The 23,004-nt window shown below is 44.0% G+C and overlaps 1 protein-coding gene across 5 annotated transcripts in view; it reads right to left on the minus strand.

The window, feature by feature from the left end:
• The window catches only part of GASK1A (golgi associated kinase 1A), an 82,325-nt gene that overhangs the window by 18,038 nt on the left and 41,283 nt on the right, over positions 1-23,004 (minus strand). For all 5 annotated transcript variants that reach the window (XR_012015078.1, XM_072793133.1, XM_072793134.1 and 2 more), the window contains one exon: positions 1,104-2,399. Coding sequence is in view for 4 of the 5 variants with exons in the window: in XM_072793130.1 (XP_072649231.1) it covers positions 1,104-2,399 (1,296 nt within the window). In the remaining variant the exon portion in view is untranslated. The remainder of the gene's footprint in view (positions 1-1,103; positions 2,400-23,004) is intronic.

Consider the following 23,004-nt stretch of genomic DNA (forward strand, 5'->3'; position numbering starts at 1 on the left):
CTGTGGCTGCCTGAATCCTGTCTTGTGGCTCATCCACTCACCCTAGTTGGTGAATCTAAGGGCTCCTCTTGGTGTCTTTCTTCAATAAGCATCCCTACAGAAATGGGGGCTGGCTCAGTCTGCACTTAGTACACATACCCACCCATTTTGAGCTTGTTCTCCCCTTTTTTTGCCTTTATGCCTTTCTGGACATCTTTGCACACATGCCTCCATGGCTGACATCCAATGCACAGGTCCCAGAACAACCACACTGTTTAGTTAGTCAACAGCCAATGCTTGCAGCCCCCAGTTAACCCTGTGCCCTGCCTGCCCAGTCCTTTCCTGGGATCCTCAGAAACTTCAGGGTTAACTTCGTGCACAGCAGGGACCTCAGCTGGCTTTGTGGCTGAATTCTTTCTCATTTTCCAGTGTCCAAAAATCATCTCTTTATCTTCCTGAGTCTTTCCTTCTTACCACACTTGCTTTCTTTTTAAAATTAGGTACCCATCCTGAATCCTTGTTGATTCAAGGATAAAATGTTATCCACAGTGACGTGCTGATAAATGTTTAATAACTACCTCTTGGAAATAGTGGGGAGTCCTGATTTGCAGCATTTGCTGACTCCCATGGTGTAAATACTGCCACCTTGGGCCAATTTCAAGTTACCAATATGACTGAATATGGAGTTGACAGGAGATGTGCAATAGCTCATCATTATATAATATTTATTATGTAAATGCAAGTAACCTAAAAAGCACAGATAATAGTGAAATCATTAGGAATTAATGAATTCTGAGTATTTATTACTTTTTTCTAATATATTATATTATTAGCTGATTTTATTCCACTTTTAATAATACTTGTGTTTTTCAACTGGGTCACAATATTCCTGAAAATTTTGGCAATCAGCTCTTGTAAGCCCATCTGAGGTGGTTCTAGCCCACCACTGGATGGATAAACACGAGGCAGAAAAAATAACAAAAACAGGTATTTGGTGGTCAAAAGACAAGGATTGGAGGGGGAGTCACCAACCATCCTCAGGAGGGCAATTCCTCAGTCCCAGGTTCATCCCCAACCCCATACTTCCACTGCTCTCCACCTTCCCCTTGTCCAGCTCCACCTACCTGCAGCAGGAAGTCGAAGAGTGCCAGGCGTGCCCACTCAGTGTAGTGGATGCCCAGGCAGGAGGCCTGGCTTGGCCAGCTGCAGCCACGTGCCAACAAGGCCTGGTACTGCAGCCAGCCCAAGGACAGAGAGTTCTGGTCCTCTTCTGGGTCCCCCAGGTGCTGCACATCAGGCGCCCACCAGATGACAGGCCTTGTGCTACCATCTGTGTAGCGGTAGGGCAGCAGGGAACTGTGGAACTTTCGGGCCACAGCAGGCAGGCTCCGGCGCAGCCCCAGCACTCGGTCCACATGGAAGGACAGGACCTCATGCAGGTCCCCAGGCCTCTTGATCAGGCCACAGAGCCCCTGGGAGCAGAGATGGCTGAGCCCAGAAGACATGTTCTGAAGAACACCCTCATTGGAGAAGGCAACCTGCAGCACCTGCCCATGGCCAGGAATCCTGGCTTTGCCCACCACCTCTCCCTTGGCCAACAGCTGGAACATTTGCACATCGTGCTCTGTGAACCATGGGGGAACCTGCCCACTGGTCCTCAAGCTGGTCAACATCCCAGGGCTCTCCGCATCACACCAGACAGATCCTTGCAGCTCCCCAACAGAGCCAGGCCACCGACGAGCCTCTGCAGTTGGGGTGGGATGCCCTGCTTGTGGCCTACCAGTCACAGCTCTGTTCCTAGCTCCTGGCAGATTCCTGCCTTCCACTGGGCGGGGCCGGAGAGTTAGTCCAGCAGCAGCTCTCCAAGCCTGTAAAGCTGTCATGTCAGGTCCTGTGAGGGGGCCAACCAGGGTGCCAGTGTCATTCTGTGCCTCTCCGATAGGATCATCATGCCAGGGAGGACCCAAGTCTTTGGTTCCTGGACTCCTGACCTCATCCTCCCTCAGGAGCACAAGACGTGAAGTACTGAGTCTCAAATCTCCTAGAGAGGCCAAAGTAATGTCCCTCCTGACCCTCCCTGGATGCCTACTGTCCCCTACTGGGGACTTCCTGCTTCTGTCCACTGTCCCTCTGTGGCCTTGCTCCTCAGCACACATTGGGATGGAATTCCTGGGCAAGGCCCAGCCTTTCCAGAACCCTAGGTCTCTTGCTTGCTGCCTCCAGCTGGAGCTCAGAGCCTGCCGATTGTGGGGGCCAGGGGCTTCCATGACCTCCTGGAGCTCCATGGGACCAGAGTCTGGGCCAGTAGCTGGATGCTGCGGGGGGAAGCGGGTGACAGTCACCACAGACAGAGTCATCAAGAGGCAGAATGCTATCACCAACCGCCTCTTGCCACGTAGTTTTCTCCAGAGCCAAGACGCCTGGGGGACAAGATAGAAAAAGAAAGTTTGAGACCTGGGAAAAATGTCAGACCCAATCCACAAAACAACTGGGACAGTGAATGAACATCTGGGGTGTATACAAAGAGACGAGATGGTGGAATACACCTAGCTGCCTTCAAGGGAGGAATGGGCAACCACAGCTAACTATGCTCCTGCTTCAAAGCTGAGCTTTGCCTCCCAGGGGAGCCTTTGCTGATACTTGCAGTTCGGCCTGGGTTTCTTCCCCTTGAATAAACCGCCATTATGACACTTGTCACCAGACACCATAGGCATCCCTTTAACATCTGTCCCTCATCACTGAATGCTGGCCGTTCTCTTTTCATCCCCATGTGAGTTCTAGGGCCCTCTCCGTGGGTCTCTAATTGTCTCCCACAAGCACGCTTTTCCATTTTCCAGGGCACAAGGCTCTCAGCTACAGATGACCTTGCCCAGTTCCTCTTGTAGCCAGGTGTGGCCATGTGACTAAGTCTGTGCCTGGGTACTTTTGTCTGCCCCACTTGCTCAAGTGGAAGCTGGATGCCCTGGCCTTTCTTAGCACACAGATGTGGTAGCACCAGCTCCACATGTGTTGGCAAGGGCACGCTCTGGGGCAGTGACTTTTAAACATGTTGTGCCTGGATCAGTAGCATCAGTATCACCTGGGAGTCTGTCAGAAAAGCAAATTTTTAGGCCTCACCTCTTCACACCTGACTATAAGGTGCTTATGCAGCTGTGAGACCCAACCTTGAACACCCTGCTTGAAGTAGGGCAGAGGGGTAGGCAGACAGAAACAGTATGCTGAATAGCATACTTCGTGGAGCCCCAGCACCCCCACCCCTCCACTCCAGTCAAGGCCCCCAGGGCCACAGGGCAGGGAGACAAAGCCTAGAGAAGATCTTCCTCGTAAATGTGGGCTCTGAAAACTTGGGTTTCATCTGGAAAAGATAATCTTTGTTTCTTAAATATTATTAATGAGTAGCAAGTTTCTTCCTTCTCCCACCTTTTCCCTGATTCCCCTTCCAAATTTGTATCATTTTTATATTGTTAGGATATAAAATTTTATACATTCTAGCCCATTAGTCCAATGCTCATATTTGTTTAGGTCTTGGTTCTTCAGTGAAGTACATTCTTTGCATACTCCTGTCCCTTTTGCCCTAGTTTTTCATTATTTCTTGGTTGACTGAAGCCAGAAATGCATAATTTTCTCAAGAAGTACGCATGGGAACAGAATTCTCTGAGTTCCTGCATGTTCAAAACTATTTTTCCGTAGCATTCATACCTGAAGGGAAGTTTAGCTAGAAAGAAAATATTTTGGCACGGCTTCTTTCTCTGACTCACTTGTGGATCCTGCTCCACTGAATAGATGGGACTTTGTACCCTGCCTAGTTGCCGTAAGAATTCTTTATTTTTCTTTACATTCTTTTTCCAGCTTTATTGAATATAATTGACAGATTAAATTGTACACATTTGAAGTATACAATGTGATGATTTGATATGTGTATACTTTATGAAATGATCACCACAATCAAGTTATTTAGCACACCCATCACCTCACGTAGTTACGTTTATGTATGTGTTGAGAATGCTTAAGATCTACTCTGCAAATTTCAAGTATACAATATGGTATTATTAACTACAGTCACCTGCTGTACATTAGATCCTCAGAACTTATTCACCTAATAACTGAAAGTCTATATATTCTTTGACCAACATCTCCCCATTCCCCCTGCCCCCTCCTAGGCCCTGGCAACCACCATTCTACTCTCTGTTTCTATGAGCTCGACATTTTTTTTTTTTTAGATTCCACATACAAATGGTACCGTATAATACCAGATAGTATTTCTCTGTTTGCTTTATTTCACTTAGCATAATGTCCTCATGGTTCTTCCATGTTGTCACAGATGGCAGGATTTCCTTCTCTTTTTTATGGCTGAAGAATATTATGCTATTGATATATATATATATATATATATATATATATATATATATATATACACACACACACATATGTGTATACAAATTATATATATGTATACAAATACATATATAAATACATTGATATATATATACACAAATATACATATTTATCCATTCATCTATCAGTGGACACTTACATCGTTTTCATATCCTGGTTATTTTGAATAATGCTGCAATGAGCATAGAAGTGCAGACATTTCTTTGAGACACTGATTTCATTTCTTTCAAATAAATACCCACAAGTGAGACTGCTGGATCACTTGATAGTTCTATCTTCTAGTTTTTTGAGGGACCTCTATTCTGTTTTCTGTGGTGGCTCCACCAATTTACATCCCCACAAACAGTGCACAAGGGTTCCCTCCTCTCCACATCCTTGCCAACACTTGTTATCTCTTGTCTCTTTGATATGAGCCATTCTGACAGGTTTGAGGTGATCTTGTTTTCTCTGAAGTCCAATGATGTTATAGAATATATCTCAGTGTTGACTTTCCTGGGTCAATTTTTCTGGGCATACCTTGTTAGAATACCTTATTTAAATATTTTATTTCACCAAAGTTTTCTTAGACTAAATATTAAATATTTTCCATTCCACTGTTTTATTTGTTCTTTAGGCTCTTGAATTACATGTGTTGGGTGTCTTATCTGCCCTGTGTATATCTTTCATCTTCTCTCTAATCCTTTCTAACCATTTTTATTTGCTCATTTTGCTTATTTTTATATTCTACTTGGCAGATTGTTTTCCCCAATATTCATTCACCTTTGTGTACTTTCTCATTTCTACCAAATTCCTCTTAATTTCTACTTTTCCCTATTTCTTTCCAGCTCGTATTTCACCTCTTCTGGCTATGTTACCATTTTTTTTCTTGAGTTCTTGCATTTCTTTTTGTTGGTGCTCTTTCATAGAGGGTCTTTTTTCATTAAACTTTAAAAATTTATAGTAATGTGTGGGAAATATCAGAAAGGGAGACAGAACATAAAGACTCCTAACTCTGGGAAATGAACTAGGGGTGGTGGAAGGGGAGGAGGGCGGGCGGTAGGGGTGAATGGGTGACGGGCACTGAGGGTGATGAGCACTGGGTGTTATTCTGTATGTTGGTAAATTGAACACCAATAAAAAATAAATTTATTATAAAAAAATTCATAGTGAAGCGACTGCTCAAAATTTTCACCTACTTCAAAGGGTGACTGACCTTCATCTGTTCATAAACTCTGCGGTTCATTGTTCCTTTTTTTTCTTAGAGTGTCTCTTTGTGGATGCTCAACTCCTTTTATGAGTTAGATGAGTCAATTGAATGAGGTTCCTATAGAAGGGCCTAAGTTGCATTTGAAATAGTGGCCAGGCTGCTTCCTGCAAATCTGGCTTGTGACCAGGTTCTCCATGTATCCTCTCTTCTGCCTCAAAAAGAGGAAAAGGAATTTGCATTTTGTCTTCCATTCTCTTTGTTGCTTTCAGATGGTTTCCAGGAGACAGTGGCAAGAATGCAGAGTTCTTTCTATGTAGCCATGTTCATAGAAATAGTCCTTAGTGGCACATTTTTAAGAAGAAAGGAACATGCCCTTACAGAATGCAGTGACTAGGCCAGGCCACAGAACAACCAACTTTTTCCAACCTCTGTGGTCTGGAGCCACAACCCCCATACAGTTCTGGGAAGTCCAAGAGTGCTCCTTGTGTACATTTTCAGAAGATCTATTCACTAGCTTTGTGGGAATTGAGTGCAGCCTCCAGGTATGCTGGCCACTTAACACTCCCAAGAGACAGACCACCCTTAAAGAGTGTCATGGAGCAGGAAGAGTGGTGGCCCACCAATCAGAGTGAGATTTCTAGGAGTCAGAGAGAGGGCAACCGATAACTAGATCCACCCGACACTCTCTACTTTATCTAATTTCTCACCATCTCCCTCACCTCTACACATGCTCCTCTTTCTATTTCCAATCCACTGAAAGGTAGCACCATCCATCCACATATCCAAGCCAGAAATCTGGGCCTGATCTCCATTCCACCCTTCCCTCTGCCCCATACACCCAAGTCTTGCAAATTTTTCCTCCCAAACATCTCTGGAATCCATTTATTTCTCATTAGCCACTCTGTGTCTACTTAGGCTGAAGTGCCTCCTTCTCTACTAGACACCTAACTGGTCTCTTCCTCTAGTCCCTGCTCCTCTACAATCCACTCACCACACACAGGATCATATCCCTCAAAGCCTCTTTGGAGAAAGTCTAAATGCCTGAAGTGCTTGAGCCATACTGATCTTCTTTTAATTCCTGGACAGCACCAGACCCTCTCCACTTCCCATATGCTGTTTCCTCTGCCTGGAACATTCCTTTCCCCCTATTCTCATTCTTTAGGTCTTCCCCAGGAAGCCTTCCACAGAGGCCCCTCAATGGGCTGGATGCCCTAGCTATGTGCTCCTACAACACGCTGCTTCTCCCTGAGCATGCCCTTTCACGCTTTACTATATGATCATTTAAAGTCTGTTGATTCACACGGGTGGGACACTGGCTCACTTGCTGTTGTGTCTTGGGACTATCTCAGTGCCTGCCACACAGAAAGCTCTGTATGAAACAAGCTGTTAGATAAGAGGGATTTTCAGAAAGGGACCAACACTGTTCCCTGGCCTAAGGCGCTACAAGTCTGCTTGTGAGAAGGCTCCTCCAGTTCTAGGGTTCTTCCCTCTTTGAGGTTGCAGGAGCTTTCTCTGATGCTTTTTGTGCTCCATGTTTGGTCCTCTTGGCCCCCAACTGATTCTAGCTGCCCCCACAGTGGACAGTCCCTGGCACACTGCCAGCTTCACACCTAAAGTGTTTGATTCACTCTTTACTTTCTTGTCTGCTCTGCAGGGAGGCACAGGGGAAGTCAATACCTTTGGTGACTATCCTCAGCCCAAAGGGGACAAAAGTCAGTGGGTAAATGCTCAGTCACCATCCTTCAGAGGGACAATTCTGAGAAGTGTGGAAATGAGCCTCCCTTCTATAAAACAGATGATTCTTACCACCCCCTAAGATGTCTTTACCTGATAATCCTTTTGAAGTGAGATTCTAAATTTTGTCCTTAGATATATTTTTAATTTGGCCTTTATTACTATTTAAAAGACATACACACACAGAATACATGCATAAATAAGCACAGTGGAAAATCCAAATAATATTAAGAAAATCAAACAAAATATGAACATCTTTTCTCCTCCTCAGCGGGAGCCACCATCAATAATTTGGATGTACATCTTTCCAGGCCTGTTTCTTTTCTTTGCATTAAGACATGCACATTTGTCACGATGTATTAATTGCCTGTGACTGCCATAATAAATATCCACAGACCCAATGGCTTAAAACAACAGAAACGTGTTCAGTATCAGTTTCACTAAGCCAAAATCGAGGTGCCAACAGAGCCATGCACCCTGTGGAGGCTCTAGGGAAGAATCTTCCAGCTCTGGTGGCTGCACACATTCCTTGGCTTCAGTCTCCATCCCTCCAATCTGTGGTCACTGTGCCTCTTTATTTTTTTTTAATTGTTTAGGGTAGGGAATTTTATTATTTTTTTTTAAGATTTTATTTATTTTTTTGAGAGAGAGAGAGAGAGCATGAGTGGTGGGAGGGGCAGAAGCAGAAGCAGACTCCCTGCTGAGCAGAGAGCTCCATATCAGGACCCTGAGGTCATGACCTGAGACAAAGGCAAACACTTAACCTACTGAGCTACCCAGGTGCTCCAATGCCTCTTCCTTTTCTGTGTGCATCAGAATTCTCTTTGTTTCCCCTCTTATAAGGACAGGAGTGATGGCATTTAAGGCTCACTTGGATAATCTAGGATAAGCTCCCCATCTCAAGATCCTTAATTTAGATATGTAAAGACTGATTTTTCCAAATAAAGTAACATTCACAGGTTCCAGGGATTAAGATATGGATGTCTTTTGGGAGATTATTTGTTCACTTATACTACACAGTAATTACTTTTAGCATAAAAGAGAGAACCAAGATGTCCTGAAGCTTTTTCTGTATCTGTCTATATGGAGTTACTTAATTGCTGCTTAATAGCTCACAGTAGGAATATGCCATAATATTTATAACCATTCCTCTACAGGAAGAATATTTCAATCATTCCCAATTTTTATTACAACAAATAATGTTGCACTGAAGATGCAACACATGCAGCTCTGGAGATAACTGTGAGGATTTCTATACAGGAGACACCGAGAGATGAAGTCGTTGGGTCCCATTCCTTACTGATATTAACTTTTCATAGAATATGAGGTATTATCTCATTTAATTTTCACGCATATGAGGGAAATGGAAATGATTTCATTCCTATTTTATAGCTGAGAAAACTTAAAGGTCCAGAGTGCTAACATTTGCCCAAGGTTCCACAGCTGGCAAGAATTCCAATATTTTGAATTAAAACTAAAAGGATAAGTGGCCATAGAGAAAGAAATCTGTTTGGGGTTTTTTTTTTCTTCTAAAAAGAAAAATATGCTTTCATGTTGGATTCATAATCTGTATTCTCAAACTTTTGGATACCACTAGGGAAAAATTAATCATCTTTTTTAAAATGCTTGAAGAAAACAGACTGTTTTGATCCTCTTCTTGGCCTTACTTGGCTTCAGACAACCTGGTGAAAGTTGGCAATTGTGCAGTTCTGCAGAGAGAAAGGTTCAGACCTGCCACGAGCAGCTGTCCCCACGGGGCCACCCAAGTAAAGCTTTAGGAAAAGAAAAGCAGCTTTGATCAAACTGAAAGAAAAAAACATCCTCTGAAGAGAAATATTCAGCTGAATAACAAAGAGGACATTAGAGAAGGGGAAAGGGGAGTGATGCATGATATACTAGATAGTTTGCTTATGAGATCCAACAGACTCCATCACCACACCCTTGCCAGCTGAACCCACCCCCATTCTCCCCATCCAAAACATTCACACTATCTTTTCTGCCCTGCAGTGACACTGGCAGGCAGGGAAGAGGAGTGGTGTGACCTTCACTGTCTATTTCTATAGCTTCTCTATTTCTCCTCCCCTCCTCTAACCCCCAGCACCCACCCTTTCCCCAAGACTCCTCCCATAATTCCTCAGAGAAGATGCCCACTGGCCTGGCAGTCACATCCACCTACACCTGCAGAGGAAGAGGTCTGAAGAAGAGGGTAGCTAGAAAAAAATGGGATTTAGGGAAAACATAGCGGAGTTCTCGATCAGCTTCTGCCCTGCTGAGCTGTGTGACAATGGGCAAGTTACACAACCTCTCCGGACCATTCCCTCAGTCATAAAATGGGCAGGGAGAGAATGAGATAACTCCTCCCTCCAAGGATTGTCATGAGAAGTAAGTGAAGTTAAAATATGTAAAGGGTCCATCCACCACATGGTTTGGTACATTTAAATAAGCAGTGGGATCAATGTTTCTGCCTTCTCTTTCTGAACTCCCTTTACCTTTCTGGGATCTGAAAAATGCCCCCTCCTTTTCGGGGTTTGGCATGTTGTAATGTCAGAGTAAAAAATGGTGTATTTGGGAGCACAGCTCAAGGTAGAGGTGGAACAAGAAACTCTTTTATAATAAAACTTCAAGTGTAAGCCAAGTGGAGACCCCTTGGCAGTGGAAGGGGTTTCATCCTACAGAGGTTCCATCCAAGATATCAAGATATCAAGGAAGCATTTGCTTGGCTTAAAAGCATGTTGGGGGATCCCTGGGTGGCGCAGCGGTTTGGCGCCTGCCTTTGGCCCAGGGCACGATAGACCCGGGATCGAATCCCACATTGGGCTCCCGGTGCATGGAGCCTGCTTCTCCCTCTGCCTATGTCTCTGCCTCTCTCTCTCTCTCTCTCTCTCTGTGACTATCATAAAAAAAAAAAAAAAAAAAAAAAAAAAAAAAAAAAAGCATGTTGGAAGGTGAGGAGAGAAAAAGTAGGAGCCAGAAAGGAAATATGTGGAGGGACAAAAGAAAAAGACTGAGGTTTTTTTGTTTGTTTGTTTGTTTGTTTTGTTTTGTTTTTTTAAGACTGAGATTTTGACAAAAGTTGGATTTGGGTTCCTTAGCAACTGTGAGAAGGAGAGCCAGGAGAGTTGAAAAGAGCCCAGCCCACTGAGAACCCGGGGACCTGTGCTGGGCTGGAGATAGCCACCACCAAACTCCCTATCATTGCCTCCACAGAGGGTGGAGGACCACTCTTCAACATGAAGTAAAGGTCAGTGTCATTGGTGGTATTATTTGTTCACTATTCTTCCTTCTTCTTCATTTTGCCGTGGTTTCACTGAAGATAGAATAGACCTCTCCACGGGCGTTGACCTTGGCCATATGACTTGCTTTTGCCAATGGAATGTTAGTAGACATCACATATGCTACATCCTACTAGAGGCTTTGAATATGCTTGTATGGTTTGACTTGCCTCCCTGCAAACCCATCCTCCACTACGGAGGCATATGCCCCAGGCTGGGCACCTGGAGGGAACCAGAATCCAATCCCCAGCCTGCAGCCAAACCAGCCACATCCACTGGGCTCATCCTACACATAGGCATAGATGTATATTGTAAGATGTTGAGATTGGGAGGTTGCTTGTTATGCAGCATTATCATAGCAGAACTTAATACAGATCCTTTGATGGTTTCTGTTGGGCTCAATGTGTGCCCTTGGTCAGGTAACAGTAAGGCAGTTTAGCAATGAAATATAGTGCCCGTCCCTTGACTAATAAGGGCATAGCGTTGTCACTACAGATAGGCTCAGGTTATGATGAAGATACTAATACTGCACCCTGTTCACAAATATATCCCATGAACAAGTTATTTTCATAAGATGGGCAGATGGCATCAAAGAGACTTCTGTTAAATGGAAACCAGAGAGGTCTTTTGAGAAGGACTTTTTTGAAGAATTCCAACAGAAACCCGGTGGCCTTTGCACCAAGACAATTTCAGAAACAAAAAAGTTGGAGGAAAGAACTTGATTACAGTTTGTATTGTACCAGCCAGCAGGAGACTTTTTTTTTTTCATTTATAAAGGATCACAGGGAAAGGAATGTTCATCCACTTTGGGAAAATCCAGTCAGGATTGACTTTTGGGCCCTAGATCTCCCTTCTCCAGACCACCTTCCAGAATGCCCTGCTCTGAACCCTGACATCCCCGTGCTTAACAGCTGTGATTCTCACTGACTGCTGCGTAGGAATGTAGTGGTGGAGACAGAGGCAAAGCAAAGCCATCTTTTCTCAACTCTGAGGTGTCAGAAGGATGACAAAACCCTGGTCCTCCACTAAACTGCCATGGATAATGGGATAACATGCTGGGCAGGGCAGGTGGAGAGAAGACACAGGTCATAGGTTCCTCTTCCAACAAAACAGATAACATTACAAAGCATTTGCAAAGTGTTTCTTGGTGGGAGTTTTCTGGGTGGGAGAATGGGCAGAGGGAAGCCATGTGGTGTGTGTGTGTGTGTGTGTATAATAAAACTCATATTTGGCCTTGGTTCTGGAGTAATCACTAAAGGTGTCAAAGGCCCTTCCACTTTGTCCCCCAACCTCTGCTCTCTTTCAAACTAAACAATCCCCACTGGCTGATCACAGATTCATCACTACTCAGGCTCTGAGTGAGACTGGCAGAGATTTTGAATTTGGAGTTTCTGTTCCATTTTTTAAAGATCAGTTAAATAATTTTCATAACAAAAGCATGACTAGAGTAAAAGGGAATACATACGCATATTTTCAGAGGGCTGGATTAAAACCACATGTCAGTCCTGTGAGTAACACTGCATGCTAGACCTGGTCAAACTCTGCTTTCCTTGGCTGAATCCAGAGTCAGGCTCCAGGCAGTGGAATTTGGTCTGACATAAGCCTGGGGGCAAAGGTGACAGGCACAGACCACTAGAACTTCCAGGCACACAGTGTCCCTCTCCAAGTAAGATCTGCTGGGTCCTGGGAGACTGGAGCTGTTTGTCCCACTGTGGGCAGAATCCCAGGCTGCCTGTCTTCTAAGCCACCACCTAGCGAGGCTCCCTTGCTTGGCTTGATTAGAGAGTTGTGATTTTCCTTCCACATCAGCAACTTCAAGACAAGAAAGGACTTTTGCCCCTGTAACTTCTAAACCTAGCTAATTTCCAGGAAAAAGAAACACACATACACACACACACAATGATAACTTATTTGGTGTTCACTATGTACCTGGGACTGTTTGAAGAACTTCTTTCTCTTGACTCATTTAATCTATATGCCAGTTTTATGAGATAGGTATTCATATTATCATCACATTTTACAGGTAATGGAAACAAGTATACTAACAAGGGTAGCACCAAGACATGAACCCAGGCAGTCTGGTTCCAGAGCCAGTGACCTAATCTGGGAAGGGGCTGCCACCCAAAGCCCCTGCTCCAGCCCTGATTGTAAAAGACTGCACTTTGTCTCATAGGAGGCTTACTTCTTTGGGACTGGTCAGTTCATCTGGAAAATGAAGCTTGCATGAGATCAAGGATAGGTGGCAGTTTTTTTGCAAAGGGGAAAATTGAGGGAAAATAAAAAACATTTTTGGGCTACATTTATTTTATAAAAATAACTGTTTTGTCTCATGTTTTACTTAATTAAATAAAAGAATATCAATGAGAGAACACTGCCATTAGGCCCACTCAAATCTGGGCATACTTGAGGGGTAACTTCAGAAGCAGTTTCTTATGATCTGTTATCCTCAAATGAGGTCTAGGGCTTGATCTCAAAACCAGACAGGTTCTATGCCTCCTACTCCTTCCAGAACCAGATGCTGCCTAAGTTCCTTTCAGCTCAAGCACTCTTAGGAGGGAAGCCAGGAATATACTTGTGGTGAGGAAACCATACAGCATAGACTTGTTGAATCACTATGTTGTACACCTGAAACTAATGTAACATTGTGTGTCAACTGAACTTCAAGCAAAAAAAATAAAAGACTCTAACCTGGAAATTGAACATACCTGACCTGAGAGATGAATACAGCAGATGCTATTAATAATAGCCACTTACCAAGCACATACCATGTGCCAGGCAGGCACCCTCAAAATCCCACAATGTATGTGCTACTATGACCATTTCTACAATTAAATTATACAGTATTGTCCAGAAGGATTTAGAGAAGTATCTTACTCAAGCTCACAGAGGTGGTCAGTGGCAGGCAGGGTTTAAATTTTTCCCAGAGTCCACGTATTTTTTCACACCATCACAGAATGATGAACAAAGCCTGGGGAGGCAGGGGTGAGTTTAAGGAGTGGCTAAGCATGGTAAAGGGACCTGGGATTTTGCTGCTCCTTTCAACAACTTCCTATGGCTTCACAGGGTTTTTACTTGAAATTTGGTGGGTGCTATGTCCAAGAAGCCAGCTGAGTCTTGTAAATGGTGGTCGACACAGTGGGTTCTTAAGGATGAGAAAAAGTCCTTATTGAAAATGAAAATCTCTTTTCATTTCCCCCACTCCTCCTTAACCTGCCCAAGTAAATGCTCTCCTTGGCACATTTTAAGGAAAGTATCTTTGTTTTGTTTTGTTTTATTAATAAATTTGTTTTTTATTGGTGTTCAATTTGTCAACATACAGAATAACACCCAGTGCTCATCCCATCAAGTGCCCACCTCAGTGCCCGCCACCCAGTCACCCCCACACCCCTGCCCACCTCCCCTTCCACCACCCCTAGTTCGTTTCCCAGAGTTAGGAGTCAGGAAAGTATCTTTGAACAGCTAAAAGCACTACAGATATTGACCTTGGGGGATTTATGGCAGAGATGCAGACTGAAGGTTCATGACGGGGATAATCTGAAGTTCTCCTGAGGCTCAGGTTTGAATCTCATATACCCCAAGCAAATGATTCCATGAATGTCTGGCCATGTTCTCCTGCTAGCTTCCAGAACATAACTACAGGGATACAGTCACTTTGTGATGTGACAGAAAATTCCTGGTTGAACAAATGGCAATAGCTGGTGCTCGGAATGGGAATGAAGACCAAAGAAGTCCTAAAAAGAGATGGTTCTCAGTCTAGAAAAGAATTAAAACAGGGAGAAGAGCCTTAGGAAGTACAAGTTTTAAACACAATAAAGAGAAAAATGTTAAATCTAGAGACAGCAGACATTTCTCCCCAGTGAAGACATGCTAAGTATTAAAAGACTATGTTGGCAAGCCCAAGAAAAAAGGCCTCCATCACTCATTCTTCTACCCCCATACACCTCAAGCCTGCCAAAACTTCTTCCAGCCATGAGGCAGGCAGGAAAACAACAGATTCAGAATCCAGGTTCTGAGGTCAGGTAAATGCCACCAACGCAACAGCCACCTAGTAGATCCTCAATAGTATATGAAGGCATGAAGGAAAGAATGAATTGCATGTATTCAAAAGAGTAACACAGTGGTGGGATTCAATTTACAACTGGGAGGGGGGATTATCTTTTTTGGACTAGGAGTCTCAAAATCTCTGATGACATATTCTTACTAATAAAATTTGTGAGCACATCCCTCTAATACACATTATTTTCTCCAATATTTACAGATTATTGTATATGAATATGTTCAGCATAAAGCATGGACAAGAAATGAAAAGTCAGAAAAGGATTGTGTAAAGCAAATGTAAACAGAATTTCTAATATTTTTATACTGTAACCTAGTGGATTGTCTAGGGTACTGCTGAAGTAAGTGAGCCTCACTTTGAAGACCTTTAACCTAGAAACAGTCTGCTTCTTCATACACAAAATGACTCTGGTAAAGAGTAATCTGAGTTTGTGCTCATCTGTTATTTTTTTTTAAATGTATTGTGGGTAACCACAATGATGATTTGAAGGGGATACAGGACCAAGTAGAATAAATATTTTCTTGTGTAAGTTAGGAAAAATGTCAAGATTGAGATCAACAGTCTAGAGACTATTCTCAGAAATAAATGAATCAAATAGAGTCCAGGTACACTTGAATGAGAAAATCAGAGTCCAGTGAATTCTTATAGTCCCTAAATGTTCAGAAGTAAAAATCAGAAAAAAGGTCAGGAAACAAGAAATTGGAAATTGTTGAGCTTGACTATCAAGAATAAAAGAACTGAAGAATGAGGTTCTGCTCTGAGCCAGTGATTATTTAACTCAGCACTGACTAATAAGAATATAATGCTAACCACATACTAAATTTTAAACTTTCTAGTAGCCACATTTTAAAAAGGGGAAAAAGCTAGGTGAAATTGACTTTAATAATTTTATTTAGCCAACTATATCCACAATATTATCATTTCAACATGTCATTATAAAAATTGAGATATTTTACATTTTTTCTAATAAGTTTTTGAAATTCAATGTGTATTTCACAGTTTAGCACATCACAGTTCAGACCAGCCATGTTTCAGTAGGTGGCTGGTGGCTACCATCCTGAATGGCGCAGATCTAAAACTGACGCATAGATCCTTGGAACCCCAGGAGTCACTCCACAGTGTTTGAGACATGCTATGCTAAAGGATAAATGACACCAGATCACTTAGATCAATATAACTGTAAATACAAACACAAAGGCAAGCATAAAAATTATAGTATAGTGGAGTTCTAAATTACAGGAAGGTTAGATTCTAATAAAGTAGGCACAAATTAAGTCTTGATCAAAATTACCCCTGAAAATCCCTCAAAAAGGAAGCTGATACATGTCAGTTTTTCCTCCAACCTTAGAACAGATGTTGAGTCTTTTGTCTCAAGTTGGGAAATTCTTGTAGCACACTCAGCCTCTGACACTGTCAATCTTGAGAAACACATCAGACTATCTAACAGGGGATTCGGGGAGAAGAAAGTTTGAAACACAGGCCTACCTAGTTCCATGAACATTTGGAAGGAGATTAGCAATAACTGGCACCAGATTTCTAATCAGCAAAGTTTCTAGTAGTAAAAAGAATCCAAAATGGAAAGGAGGGTGTGTGTAATGAGAGAAAAGGGGCTCAGGGAGCTGCATCAAATGCAGCAGGAAGCACAATTCAGGTGGGAGAGAGGGCAGTTGAAGAGAGCAACAGGCCTGGTCCCTGGAATCTACAAGTCAAGAGGAAGAAGTGAGTCGAGAACCCAATGAGTAGAAAGCCTCCCTAGCTCTCAGAAATTCTTTCTCCAAAGTGAGATTGATTGCCCTCTATCACACAAACTTTTTAAAGCAGATGTATTGTTGCCCTAGAGGTGTCCAATGCCAGTGCTCTAATTATATCCCCAGAAGCTCACCTGCCCCCACCTTTACCCCTGCCTTCCTCACTTCCTCCAATTCCTCACCAAGGCTCTTGGCAAAATTAGGTGTTCCTGGAAGGCAGTAGCTATAGCCTCCCACCTTGAATCTCAGTTCTTCCCTTTTGAAAGGGATCAAGTCAATCAACATTTCCCCATCTGCAGCTTTCTGTTCAGGAACAAATAAGCAAGCATTGCATCCCTGTCCACATACTTGCTGAGGGCTATGTGAGCCCTCTGAGCACAGAGCAATATTTCATAACATCTGGCTCCTTTTCCTCTGTTCTGGCCTCCTGCCCTGGTCTGGCTGGGCCAAACTCATTTCAGGCTGGATGTGACCACATGCTGTTTGGATTAAGTTGCATCGAGTGTTAGAAGGAATGATCCCTTATCCTGGACTATGTATCACCAAGTTTCACCAAGAGAAGAGGCTGGAAAGGTTCTGCTCCTCTTCTGGGTCATGAAGTGCAACTTCTTTCTGCAGATGACCCAGGGCAGGCTTTCTGAATTGGTTCCACAATGTCAGAGCTCTGGTTAGACAGAGTTCTGCTAAAGTGAAGATCTGGTGCTGGGTGTTTCCAATACTGGGGCATGTGGAATGGTGCGTCTGGTGCACAGGGGAGGGGCAGAGTTGGAAATGGGGAGGAAGAGCCAATGAGAAAGTTTACGCAGGCAGGAAAATGTGGGCTAAACTCCATTTGCTTCCCATGATGGCATCTACTGATACACTGTAGTGCTGTGGGGGTCCAAAGGAACGAAAATCTCCCTGTCTTCAAGAAAAATGTAAAATTCAGTTCAGGAAATGGGTCCAGAGCAAGATTTTATTAGATTTTTTAAATAATAAATTTGTTTTTTATTGGTGTTCAATTTGCCAACATACAGAATAACACCCAGTGCTCATCCCGTCAAGTGCCCCCCTCAGTGCCCGTCACCCACTCACCCCCACCCTCCCGCCCTCCTCCCCTTCCACCACCCCTAGTTCGTTTCCCAGAGTTAGGAGTCTTTATGCTCTGTCTCCCTTTCTGTTATTTCCCACACATTTCTTTTCCCTTCCCTTCTATTCCCTTTCACTATTATTTATATTCCCCAAATGAATGAGACCATATAATGTTTGTCCTTTTATTTGATTTTTTAAAGATTTATTTATTTACTTGCTGCTAGAGGAGCAGCAAGCAGAGGGAGAAGCAGAAGCAGCCTCTCTGCTGAGCAGAGAGCCAGACACAGGGGGGTCCATCCCAGGATTCTGGGATCATGATCTGAGCAGAAGGCAGGCATGCTTAACTGACTGAGCCACCCAGGAGCCCCCTGAGCAAGACTTTAAAAGACAAATCTAAGAAGTAGAAGAAAGTAGTCTTTGGTGTCCTCTATGCCCCATTTTGCTCCCCAATATAACTGAACCTAAATTTGCTCATAACCCCAGCCACTTGCTGGATGATTATATAGTTAACCTCATGGGAGGAGCAATGTAAAATTTGTTAATGTAAGAAGAGTAGAATTTACAAAGTATTAATGTGGTCTTCCTACTTGCACTCCTGAGAACTTGTGCTGAAGCATATCCATCTACCTGGGATAAATGTTACAAAATGAATGTTACAAAAGACACGCAAAGGGTTAGACCAATGTTCACCCTCTGATATACAAAACAGAATTATGGAAATTCATGGACTTGTATGCATAGCTATGCACAGCTGCTGTCTTGAGAGATTTCCCAGTCTCCTTCATCTCTCTCTTTAGCATCAAAGGCCAAGCCTGGAGAATCTAGCTGACTTGGCCCCAGTTTGATGCCCTGGGTTTATGTGAGCTCTAAGTTCCTCCCATTTCTGAAAGTCTGCAGCTCCTTGTATTTTCACAGACCCAAAAAGGAACTTCATTGAAGAGCTATAAACCTACTCTGGATATGGTAGGACACAGCAGCTATTTGTTAAGTAACTACTGATTTGCTTTGTTTTACTAGATTGGAGTGGGAAAGCATTTGAAGGTCACATTGGTCTCACTCAACACTTAGGAGTGCAGAGTCCTAGCCTGACCTCATAGGACTCAGCCAACTGATGAACAGGAGTAACACTATGGCCTCAAAGCAGAGGCTGGATGACTCTCATGGTAAACTGAATAACAACCTCCAAAGATACCCAGGACCTAATGCCTTGAAGCTGTGAAATTTATGTGGAAAGGGGGGACTTTGCAGGTATGACTAAGTTAAGGATCCTGAGACGGAGAGATTATCCTGGATCACTTGATGGGCCTTAACTATAATGGCAAGTGTCATTTTATAAGAGGGAGGCAGAGGGAGAACTCACTACAGAAGAGGACAAGACAATGTGATGAGGGAAGAAGATTAGAGCAAAGCTATTTGAAGGTAGAGGAAGGGGCCACAAGCCAAAGAAATTCTTTGCTAGTGCCTCCAGAAAGAACCAGCCCGGCTGACACCTTGACTTTAGCCCAGTGAAACTGCTTTCAGACTTCTGACCAGAACTGTAAGAGAACAAACTAATGTTGTTTGAAGCCACCAAGTTTGTGGTAATTTGTGACAGCAGCGAGAGGAAACTAATATAACCCCTACCCTGCCAGCTGCAGAGATTGGCCATATGGCCTCCTTTTAGATGTCTTCCCACTGCAGGAACCCCTGGGCAGAAAGGGTTTGTTTTGTTTTAAGATTTTATTTATTTATTTATTCATGAGAGACCGAGAGAGAGAGAGAGAGAGAGAGAGAGAGAGGCAGAGACAAGGCAGAGGGAGAAGCAGGCTCCCCGTGTGGACCCTGATGCAGGATTCAATCCAAGAACCAGGATCGCACCCTGAGCCGAAGGCAGACACTCAACCACTGAGCCACCCAGGCACCCCAGCAGCAAGGATTCTAAGAAGGCCATGTCCAGCAAGCCCATCTTGGGAATATGAGTGTCTATGTCAGGGTGGGCAGTCAGTGGAGGCAGCCTGGAAGATTCAAAGAATCAGCTCCTCCCTTGAGCCCTACCCCAGCTGGTCCAGTCAGGGGCTCCTGAGCACATTCACCCTGGAGTTGGCTGGTTGTGGAGGGCACTGGCCGATGGAGAAGCACCGGTGTGCACCAGCTCCGTCCAGAATGCAGAGTATATGTTGGCAGGGTAACACAGTGATTTGAAAATGTAACAGGCACATTGCCTCCATAACAGACCCCATTCCTAGGAAAATGAACCAAGCTCAAGAAAGTGGATCAGCTTTATTAAAATGAGAGGGGAGTTCAGTCAGTTGTCACCTTTTGGTTTGAAACCCATTAGCAGTATTTGGGGCACTACCGGACTTTTATTTTAAAGGAAAGGAAAGGAAAAGAAGAGAAAAGAAAAGTGAGAAAGGAAACAGAGTTACTATATGTCACAGGGATAAGTATCATTTCGTGAAAACTTTATTTGAGTTACATGCACACCTATTGAGTCCCAATACAGAATGTATTGCTAAGCACATCAGTAAAAGAACATCTGAAAGCCAGTGGGTTAAATGACAGTCAGGACCTGATAAGAAACCAGAGGTTTTCCCCTGATTATGCATCCTAAGAAAGCTAACACTGATGGAAGAGACTTCTCCCTGCAAATCTGGGCATCATCAGTGGCCACAGAGATCAAATCAGTGCCAGTCATGACCAAAGAGCTGGTATCAGGTAAACTCGCACCAGCAAACCCCAGATTAAGACAAAGGTCATGGGGAGGGTATAGTGAAGCAGTAGAGAGGAAGAGCCATAAGTAGGAGGGCTGCCCTACAGGGCCATGCCCATCACAGCAACCTTCAGGCCCAGCTGGAGGAGACATCCAGAGCAGGTGTCCTAGCTCTTCACTTATTTCTACAACATAGAAACAATGGCACCTACCTCCCAGGATTGATGGGAGTGTTTAATGAGTTAATGTGCATAAAACTCATAAAGAAGTTGCAGGGACATAGCAAGTCTTCAAAAGATGGTAGCTGCCAGGGCACCTGGGTGGCTCAGTCAGTTAAGCATCTGCCTTTGGCTCAGGTCATGATCCTAGGTTCCTGGGGTTGAGCCCCATGTTGGGTTCCCTGCTCAGTGGAGAGTCTGATTCTTCCTCCCCCTCCCTCTCTTCCCTACACTTGTACTCTCTCGCTCACTTACTCTCTAATAAATAAACAAAATCTTTTTTTTTTAAAGATGGTAGCTGCCATCATTGTTATCCCATGAAGAATAAACTACAGCAAAGGACAAACTGGACTGAGAAGCCATCTGTAGGGCCAACCCCTAGACATCATGTACCAGCCACTACCTCTTCCAGGAGGACTGGTTGTGAGCAAGCCTGTTCTGCTGTCCCTACTTCTCCCCATCCCCACTCCCACCTCTTCTCCTTCAGCTTCCTCTTGCTCTAAGGTTGAGGTCCCCGGGAGAGTCCATAGCTGGTTCTTCAACCAAACAACTTGTGGGCAAAGACCCCTTCAATTTTGAATTCTTCTAGGTATTCCTTCTATAGAATTTCGCTCATAGCTGATATCCTCCCATACAGATGAATAATCAGGACATGACCAGGACCACTTAAAGGACTTCAGAAGTGGTCAATAACAGTGTAGCAGTTTGGCACAGAGGCTCTGGAATCAGACCACCTGGGTTCAAATCCCAGCAATACCATGTACTTGCTATGTGACGCTTGGCAAGTTACTTACCTTCTTTGCTTCTTGCCAGGTCCTGACTGCCACAGCTATGTTTAACCACTGGCTTTCAAACCTTCTTTTTACCAATATGCACAGGAATACATTTGACCTACCAGATGCTCTGTGTGTGTGTGTGTGTGTGTGTGTGTGTGTGTGTGTGTAACTGAGGTTAAAGTTTCATGAAATGACATCCTCAACAGACAGAATGACTCATATTTTCTTTCTCTCTTCTTCCTTCTCTTCCTTTCCCTTCTCTTAAAATAATAATCTGCTAGTGACCCACTAATATAGACTGTGCCTCAATTTCCTCACCTGTAAATTGGGGAAAATAGACACACCTACCTGCAGTAGGACCCAGTAGGTGCTATCTGTGCCCTGCCCATATCCTCCCACAAGCAGCTTTGGCTCTCTACCTTCAGGCTTGCTTTAGATGCTGGACATGCCTGCTAATACCCCCAGGATCAGCCCCCGACCCCTGTCAAACAGCAACCGTTGGGTACAGGTTCCATCTGCTTTACGCCTCAGGTAGGCCAACTCTGCGGCATGTTCTACACAGTCTCCCTAAAATCCCCAGCAGGAATGAGCTCTATCCTGCAGTGGAAAGCTGATCCTTCATGCACTCCGCATCAGCTGCCTTCCTGGTCTCCCTTTCTAGCCCACACACCCCATCCCAGAACCACTCACTGCTGTCTTATAGTGACATCCTCCAAAAATATTACTCACACTGGAATCCTTGTCTCAAGGTCTACTTTTGGGAAAAGCCAACCTAAGACACAGCTTTATAAGACAGGTCAATTAAATGAAGCAAATGTCAAATGCTTACAAGGACTCCAGTCTCCTAGTATATGCTCAGTACACGTCAGCTGGGAGGAGGAGTTTTCCCTGGGCAGTGTCATGTGAGGTTTGGCTGGAGAGGGAAGAGTCTGTGCAGTGAGGATCAGAGCAGCCCATAGACAAAAAGCCCAAGGGAGGTGTATTTTTGGAAAAGAAAGTATTGTTTTTCAATCTGAAGAGTCTCCCATCTCTGTAGATCACAGACAAAATGATTCTTCCTGTGATTCTCCCAAGGGGAGTTGCAGGTATCACCCAAGGTATATGTCTCAAAGGGTGGAGGGTGGGCAGGAAGGACAAGCAGTTGCTGAGTCTCTGTTCCAGGGACAGAGTGACCTGTCATCAGAAAGACAAACAATCTCCTAAGGGTCTGTGTACCCTCTCCAGGGAGGCCACAAGTCTTCAAGCTTAGTATGGATGGCCACAGCCCACAAGCATAGGCTAAGCAAGGGACTGAGCACCCCACATCCAAATGGCCCCTGAAAGCCCCACTCAGCCCTTGACCATAGGACCAGCCCCCAAGACATATCTGCTTAACCATGACCTTTCTCTAGTCCCCAGACTGTTTGACAAGCTTCATCTCTAGGCCCAGAAGGAAGCAGAAGCTTGCCAGGCTTACCTATCCTCACTAGCCCATTAGTAACACATGGGCTCAGAGTTAGGCTGCCTGGATGTTAGGTCCAGCTCCACTGTGTCTTTGCTGTGTCAACTTGGGCCTCAGTTTCCTCATCTGTACGATGGCAATAAGAATAGTGCCTCCTTCGTAAGATAAAGTATTCCCTAGTGCATTTGGCAGATATTCCTGAGCCAAGCACTCCTCCAGAGAGAAGAGGTACATCGTGAACAAAACAGACAAAAGTCACTACCCTTGTGATGGTGACATTCTGGTGGGAAAATAATGTGACTCATCATTCATAAAAATAAAAACACTCCACTAAGTACTGCAAGAGTTATATGAGCTGTTGTAGGTAAAGCATTCGAAACAGGGCCTGACATAGTTATGTTCAGTCAGCATCAGTATTCTTATTATTACTTTGGTCAT

Source organism: Canis lupus, chromosome 22 (genome assembly GCF_048164855.1).
Source record: "Canis lupus baileyi chromosome 22, mCanLup2.hap1, whole genome shotgun sequence".
NCBI classification, from domain to species: Eukaryota; Metazoa; Chordata; class Mammalia; order Carnivora; family Canidae; genus Canis; species Canis lupus.